Below are 8,268 nucleotides of genomic sequence, written 5' to 3'. Positions count from 1 at the left end.
TCCCTAGAGGTCTTCTCTGGCAAGGACTTTTTCCTCTTTAACTTTGGTTCTTGCATTCCGTATATAAGCAAAGTTGAACTAGTTAGGGAGGAGTCATTCTCAAAAAAAAGACTGATTGTGAGACCAGATGGTACGCATTATTCAGCTGATGAGGTTGTGTAGATTTGAGGGAAGGTGTGGTAATCCGATCTCAGTCTGCAGCTGTGACCTGTTGTTCCAAAACAGCCTTCTTCCTCCCTGCCTCTTACATCTACATTCCAACACCTCTCCCTCCATCTTTGTGGGCATCGGGCCCTCATAGATTGCTTTGACAGATGTATCAGAAAGAATGAAGTTTGTTTAAGGAAGAGCAATCCATGGATATGTTTTGAATATCCTCCTGTCCCTGTCGCTTGTAATACTGGCAAAGCAGAATGAAAGTAACCACTTTTTATAAGAATTATTTATTATTGTTATTATTATTTAACTTGCTACAGAGAAAGGAGAAAACATGAGAGAGAGGGGGAAAGTGTGAGAAAGCAAGTTGACAGGTCCAGGACTCGAACTGGTTGACCGTGTGGGAGTTCAAGGCCCCAACTACCACACCACCTACTGGCCCCCAAAGGAGTCATTTTTGTTCAGCATTCTGAGAGTTTCCAGAACTCAAATTTCCAGGAGCCTATCATAATGTCTTAAAGGCACCTCCATCCAAAGTCTTGCAGTTACCTCAGACTAAACACATATAAAATGAAGGTCATCAACTGTCTTTTCCTCACCTCCCCTAACAAAACTCCAACACTGTCCTGTTTCCTCCCTCAACCAGATGGAAAATCCAGGAGTCATCCTCGCCTCTTTAATCTTTGTCATCCATCTTGTGGAGACCGTCTATGAAATACTTTCCTAATCCTTTTGCTCTTCTCTTTCCCCAGTGCTGCCACCCTAATTCAATATTTCTTTTATAGAATTCAGAAATGTTGAATATTTTTGCCTTTATCTTGTTTTCTTCTTCTATTCTGTCACCAGTGTTTTATCATACATGAAAAGCTGACCAGTGAGGCCAATTAAATTAAAATTTCCTAAGAGGAGAGGAGGGTGAAGTTTATTATTTCTTATAAGCTCTGCAGGCTATTGTAATAGGTAGCAAACTGATGCTGTCCTGGGAAAATTTCAAATGTCTTAGCCAGGTGCATAAGACCTTCATGACCTTGGGCATCTTATCTCTGCCACCTTTGCTTCTGATTACACGAAATAGCCAAAAATTACTTGTACTTCCTCTTTTATACAACTGTGTGCTGTGTAAATTTGTGATATTTCCCACTTGTCTGGTTTTGTGCCTTGGCCTGTAGGGATTCCTCCATCCGCAATACACTAGAAATACACATACTACCTAAAGCATTGTCCCCTACTGGGTACCATATTATTTTATGCTCCATCTTGGTAGGTGCTGCCTTGACCCATGAGAACCTCCACAACGGTTTGGGGTTCCATGCTTTCTTTTGTTCCTTCTTTCTTTTCCTTTGTTATTCTTCTCACACCCACCTACAAATCTAAGAATCTAAGAATCTCTTATAATCAGCATGGTATCATTTCAGACCTTTTTGAAATACCAAGTAATCTCATGGTCCAAAATGTGCTTTCACATTCTGCTTTGGGGAAGAGCTGTCCTAGAGTTGTGCTATAGCAGCCTTCTTGGTGCTAGGTAGTGGTGGTCAGGTAGATGTGTAGTGTACAGAGGGGTTTTATAAGCTGGACCTCCATCTGATTCTCATCATGCTGTATGGAACAGGCAGGAAGGTGATTACTTCTCCAGTTTAAGCAGGCTACGATGGAGGTTTTTTGTTGTTGGTTTTGTTTAATTAATTTTTTTATTCTTATCCACTTTGATGTTTTTTTAAGAGAGATTTTTGCTGTAGGGTCCATGTGCTTGCTGGGGGTATGGCCATACCGTAATCCCTTTTCCTCCATTCTCCTCTCAGAATTTTGGGCATGCACACAGACACCTGGAGTGAGCTTTATGCTGCTAGGTCTGGGACTTGAATCTCAGTCGACTATTTGGGAGTCCAGTTAAGTAATCATTATGCCATCTGCTGGTCGCAATACTCAGTTTTATAGATTACATGTTTATAGGGCTCATGATGCACATCTCAAGTCCTGTAACCTGACTGAATTATGGTCAGTTACCTATTACTAAACAGGCTTGGGGGTGATTTTTGTTTTGTTTTAAGAAGCTCCAGAGGGAAACTAGCATTTGGCATAGTGGTTACATCACTGGACTCCCACATAGCCAAGTGCAGTTCAAGTCCTGAACCAGTAGCTTGAAAATCACACTGGGCACATGTGCTTGTGTGCCCAAGATCCTGGGAGGAAGATGGAGGAGAAGGTATCACAACTTGGCAGCATGGTCATCACCCCTGGGGATTGGTGGTGGGTGCCTTCTCACTTACTCTCTCACTGTATCTGTCTCTCTCCTTACAGCAAGCGCATGTACTGTAAGGCAAAAGAAAAAAAAAAAAGCTCCGGAAGAAATCTTTAATGTGAGCAAACTTGCTTTCATAATATTCATTCACTATGGTTTAGGAGCCTCACCACCTTGGAATTTTCCAGACTCAATTATCCGCTTCTGTAGCACATTCTTGTCCTTTGGTTAGTTGTTCTTTTCCTTCTCCTTCTTTTTCTTCTTCTTCTTTTTTTTTTTTTTTTTGTCTCAGTTTCTTTTATAATTATTATTTTTAAAATTTTATATATTCAATCACTGTACATCAGCATAGCTTATAAAATGAATTTTTCATGTTTATGAAAGAGCAGGGAGGGAAGAAGAGGGAGAAACCCTCCATGACTGGTTTTAGACGTTGATTTCTGGGGCCTGTTCTATGAGTCACTAAAATTATTTGGTCACGTCTTAAAGATCTAAACACAGAGTGCTGGAACCATGTGGTCTAACCCGGGAATAGTACTAAAAACAATCTCTTCAGTAAAGAAAAAGAGGACTCTGAGTTCCTCAATGTGGTGTCCGCATGTATTAGCTCCTGTGTCAGGTTGTGGTGATTCCCACTTCCTGTCTCCAACCTCGCAAGGCGTCTAGCATTTCTCAAGTCTAAAAGTAAGGCCCGTGGGCTAATTTCTAAGACCACGGCTTCCTTTGGAAGCCTTGCTTTTTTTGAATTTTAACATTGGAAGAAATCATAAACAAGTGACTGTATTTAATTTTTTTTTTTTTTTGCTTTTGCACAAAGTCAAGCAGTTTGAGCAAATACATGAGAATAAGGATATTTCTTTCTGCTGCCTGAAGAAAGAAGATAATTTTATTAAAAATATATCTATTGAGATGCATGTTGCTAATATCTAGTAAAACTTTGAGTTTGATCTCAATTAGAGCTTTGATAAAAGAGAGGAGAAAGGAAACTTGAAAGAGTACACTCCCATTCATGAAGGGTCTGTGTGTTTTTAGTTTCCAAGTAAATGGAATAATAGGACCATGTATTTTCCATCTAAGCATTTTCCACCCAGAGAATAATTCCCTTCCTGCTTCTCAATGAATAATGCATTATTTCTGAAACCCAAGAGCATTCCTTTGATTTTCCTTTATGTTTAGCTTTCTGAGTGATTTTCGAGCAAGGAAATTCAAGGACTTGGAATGAATGCTTTATTAACATTTTTATTGAAGTTCAAATAGCTCCTTAGCTATTATCTCCTGATATTTGAAATATTTTTTTCTCTCTCTAAGGAAAGTCTAAGGTATGTATTTATTAAGAAAATGAAGCACCTTGGACAGTCTTCAAAGTGAATAGTAGTTTAAAACCAATACAGCATTAGTGCTGTGGAACAAAGAGTTTTATGAGGGTACTTTTTCCCTTTCTCTGTTTTCCTTTCCCTGCCGAAAAGGTTCACAAAAAGAAAATTCATATTCAAAACGGGGGTGTTTGGAGACTAAATCTTATTTGTTTACATTTTATGAAATGCACTCCTTGAGTTTTGTGAAATTCATTCCTTGAAACTCATTCCAAACCTACAGCGCTCCAGACCAGTGCTGTTTAAATCCAAAATTCAGATGTACTTCTGGGATCAGCCCGGTTCCCCTCTGCTTGCTCTGTAGCCTGGCCATATAGATGGGGCCCATTGGGTGAGATGTAATGGGACTTACAGTGTGGTACTGTCACTTCATGTCCTTTGAGGCGGGGATCTCAGCAGATCCTGGGGTAACACAGTAGTTTTATAATCTCCATTTTCCATGGGATCCAAACGATACATTTTTTGCATTGCAAAATGTAGGAAAATAAGTCATGATTTTTCAGAGGACCCAATAAATAGAATGGAATTAAGAATGTAATCTATGTTGCTATTAATCCTACAGTTGTGGTAAATCTTAATGATTCAGAATAGTTGGGGGAAGAAAAAGAACAAAGCTAACCTAAATTAGTAAAATATCAAAAACATAAAATTTGATTGAAAATATTTAGTTGTGTTAGTTTTAAAAAGTAGAAGTATAATGTAGCATTTCTGGAATATAGGCTCTGGAGTCAGCCTCTAAAAACAGAAATTCTGGGATTTTTCCCTTGTCTGGCACATTTTAACATCTTTAGTGGCCTTGAGCAAGTTGTCTAAACTTTCTGGATCTCCGTGTCTTTATCTGTGTAATGGGAAAATTAGCTTCTGTGTCATTTTGTGAAGATTAAGTGAGTTATTATTCATAAAACGTGTAGGAAAACACTGCATAAGTGATTGCTGAATAAAAATAACACATACATCCTATTGTTAAAAATTGCTATTTTGGGGACCAGCAGTTAGCGTAATGGCTATGTTGCTGAACATGGCTATGTAGTCAGCCATGATTTGAATCCCGGACCTGGCGGCTTAAACTCACGTTGGGCGCGTGTGCATGCGTGCCCAAGATCCTGAGAGGGGAATGGAGGAGAAGGGATTGCGGCGTGACCATCCCCCCTGGGGGGTGATTTCTCACTGTCTCTCTCTCTCTCTCTGTCTTTCTGGTGAGCACATGTGCCCTATAGCAAAAACCTCTCCAAAAAAAAATTGCTAGTCAGACAGGCTCATGCCACCAAGCAGGCAATAATAACGTATTATTATTATTAATATATCCGGAGTGATTATTAGCATTCAATCATTATATTAAACATCATGAGGTAAATTTAATCTCTGTTTTTCAAATGGAAAGCCGAGGTAAGAAAGTCATTCACCTAAATTTATCCAGTTTATTAAAAGACAAAGCAAAAAGTTGAACCCAGGCAACCTGAATCTAGAAACTGTGCCTTAACTATTAAAGATATTTGTCATTAGTGCTTATAATTTGTCTGAAAACGACATTTTTTTATTAAAAATAATCTGTAAGAGGTGAAGCATATATCCTGAGTGCAGTGTTTCATGTCTTCATTGGTTATCAAACTCTGTTTTGATGAAAAATAATCACCAGTAATATCTAAGTACTCAGTTTTAGAGGATTTGAATGAAGTTTATCACACCGATTATGATGTCATTTTTTTCTCATTTCAGAAAATGCACGTCCCGTTTGCAGTGATGGGTGGTTTCTAATCGCAATATTTTTATTATATTGAGCTGAAATCATTTTATCTTATGGTTGCGTGTTTCATAATGACATTTTCTTCATTCTCTTTTTCTGGTCTGCCTCATGCCTGTTCCTGTCCTTGTAGGTGCCTTTATCATCTGCTGGACCCCTGGACTGGTCTTACTGCTGCTGGATGTGTGTTGTCCACAGTGTGACGTGCTGGCCTATGAGAAATTTTTCCTTCTTCTGGCTGAATTCAACTCTGCCATGAACCCCATCATCTACTCTTACCGCGACAAGGAAATGAGCGCCACCTTCAGACAGATCCTCTGCTGCCAGCGCAGTGAGAACACGAGCGGCCCCACGGAAGGCTCCGACCGCTCAGCTTCCTCCCTCAACCACACCATCTTGGCTGGAGTTCATAGCAATGACCACTCTGTGGTTTAGAAAGGAAACTAAGACGAAGAGCCAGCCATCCCTTATTGAAGGATGAACAGCCTGCCCCTACCCAATTGCCAGGGCAAGGTGGAGTGGGAGAGAAGAGAAAAATAAACTCATGTATTTAAACACTAACCAATGGCAGTATTTGTACCTAGACCCCACAAGACTTGATGTACATTGAAAATTAGCCAAAGGGACAACTCTCACCCTGATTCCCTGTTCCTTTGGAAAGTAGGAAGTGGAGTTCTTTCAAAGGAATTCAAGAATAGACACTGGAGTGTCCATTTAGACTACACTAACTAGACTTTGAAAGATTTTGTTTGGTTTGGTGCAAGTCAGAAGAAAATCTGACTAATTGAATCCACAACTTCATTTACATACAGGCTTCCTTTTTTATTTTTAAAGGATACATTTCACTTAATAAACATGTTTATGCCTATCAACATGTTTGTGATGGATAAGACTATAGACTGTTTCAAGTACCATAATTCCATTTTTTCTTATATAGGAAAACTGTAAATTAGAATAATTTTTTGTTTAGAAAGCATGCATGTAATGTATGTATGCCTTACTTAAAAAAAAAAATGAAAGGATACTAATGTTAAATCGTCTAGGAAATAGAAGAACCTAGATGTCAAAGCCAGTATTTGTTTAGGTTATAAAACAAGTAATGCTTTAATCATGATATTACACCTTCATTAAAATGTGGTAGCAAGTATACAACAAATTGGGAATGTAAGTTTATTACCAAAAACATGTACTCTAAAAAAAGTCATAGGCAACGAAGCACAGTAATATTGTTCCTACATCTTCATAGTACTCAAGTGCATTTTAATTGCCAGTACATCAGAGGAAAATTACAATAGCCTGTACTTTCTGAATTATAAAATAATACATACTCATCGTAAGAAAACTCAAAAAAATACAGAAATGTATAAAAAGAATACTGATTACCCTTACATCCCACAAGTAACCACCTTTAGCAGCCTTTATCCCATGTATATGTGTATGTATATTATGTACTTTCTTACATAATTGGGATCCTACTGTAAACAGTTTTATAAGTAGTTCTTTTTTACTATAGAATTGCCACATTCTCCTACGGCATTAAAAATTTTACAAAACCATAATTTTAATGGCTATATAATATTCCATTTAATGGACACACTTCAGTTTATTTAACCATTCCCATATTGTTGATTATTTAGGTTATTTTTGAAATATTCACTATTATAAAGTTGCAAAAAATTTGTGTATATAAAACTTTGTTGGTATAAGTGATTATTTACTTAAGGCATATTCCCATGAAGGATTTTTTTTTTTAATGTGAAATGTCATCTTTTGCTTTTACCTTTTATGAAAGGGGGGTCTCCTATTTTTGTGCTGCATGGGTGGCAATTGTGAAGAAAGCCAGTTACGTTTTTTACAAAAGAAATGCAGTGATTACTTTAGTCGAAAGTGACTTTTTTCTTATATAACAAGATGATAGGAACAAGTCAATTGTCATAGTAGCCAAGGTACCTTAATCTAGCTAGTAATTCTAAATTTTGTTGGAGGGACTGGTCATCCAAGCTCTTGATAGCTATGATATAATATAGAATTGAAGAAAATGCAAAGGAAGCCAATATGCCAATGAAGGAAGGACCTTTCTAGAGCAGATGGGTTGGGTGTATCAGATTGTGACTGGATCCTGTGTATTCTCCAGGAACCACCCTGATAGGCTGCTGCCATATTAGGTGATGCCTGTTTAATACATTGTCCAGGAATCTTATTGGTTTGTAGTAAGTAACAAGTGAAGCAGCACAGTCATGAAGTAGGTCTGGGTAGGTCAGGAGGACGTCTAAGAGAAAGAAGTCCAAAAGGACGATGGCTGCGTAGGAAGAAGGGGTTCAGTGCTTGGTCAGCATTTGAGCAGAGGGTAGACTTGTGAAGTACCCACAGTGAAAAGACTGTGGGGAACCATTTAACAGAAAAGAGTTTGCACATACTTGAGTTGATACAAAATACAGGACATTTTATATTGGAGGTGAAAGAAATGAACTTGGACTTTTACTCTTCATGCGTATTTTCTGGAGGAGATATGAACTATTTGAAATTAAACGTATACTAATTGGACCTTAATAAATCATTTTCAACCAGTGTTTCGTAATGTGTGGTCTGGTCAGCACTATTTCTCTTGTTCAAGAGTCTTCTGGCTTGTGTTGCATTGTCTATAGCCACCTTTACTTCCCTTCTGTAAGGACTGCTGAACTTCAAGGTAGAACAACCACGTGGTCTCTGAGCCCCCAAATGTTTTCTTTGTCCCAACTTGAGTTTATATTCCATAAAGG

General features: G+C 38.2%; 1 protein-coding gene across 7 annotated transcripts in view; it reads left to right on the top strand.

Annotated features, from left to right (window-relative positions):
* The window catches only part of LPAR1 (lysophosphatidic acid receptor 1), a 161,422-nt gene extending 155,352 nt beyond the window's left edge, over nt 1-6,070 (top strand). For all 7 annotated transcript variants that reach the window (XM_006142729.3, XM_006142725.3, XM_006142726.3 and 4 more), the window contains exon 4: nt 5,643-6,070. In XM_006142729.3, coding sequence (XP_006142791.1) covers nt 5,643-5,944 — 302 coding nt within the window. In that variant the 3' untranslated portion in view covers nt 5,945-6,070. The remainder of the gene's footprint in view (nt 1-5,642) is intronic.
* Nucleotides 6,071-8,268: the final 2,198 nt, after the last annotated feature.

The sequence above is a fragment of the Tupaia chinensis genome, unplaced genomic scaffold, assembly GCF_000334495.1.
Source record: "Tupaia chinensis unplaced genomic scaffold, TupChi_1.0 Scaffold000081_1, whole genome shotgun sequence".
NCBI classification, from domain to species: Eukaryota; Metazoa; Chordata; class Mammalia; order Scandentia; family Tupaiidae; genus Tupaia; species Tupaia belangeri.
The sequence above is the reverse complement of the archived record's forward strand: the minus strand, read 5'-3'. Positions and strand labels throughout refer to the sequence as shown.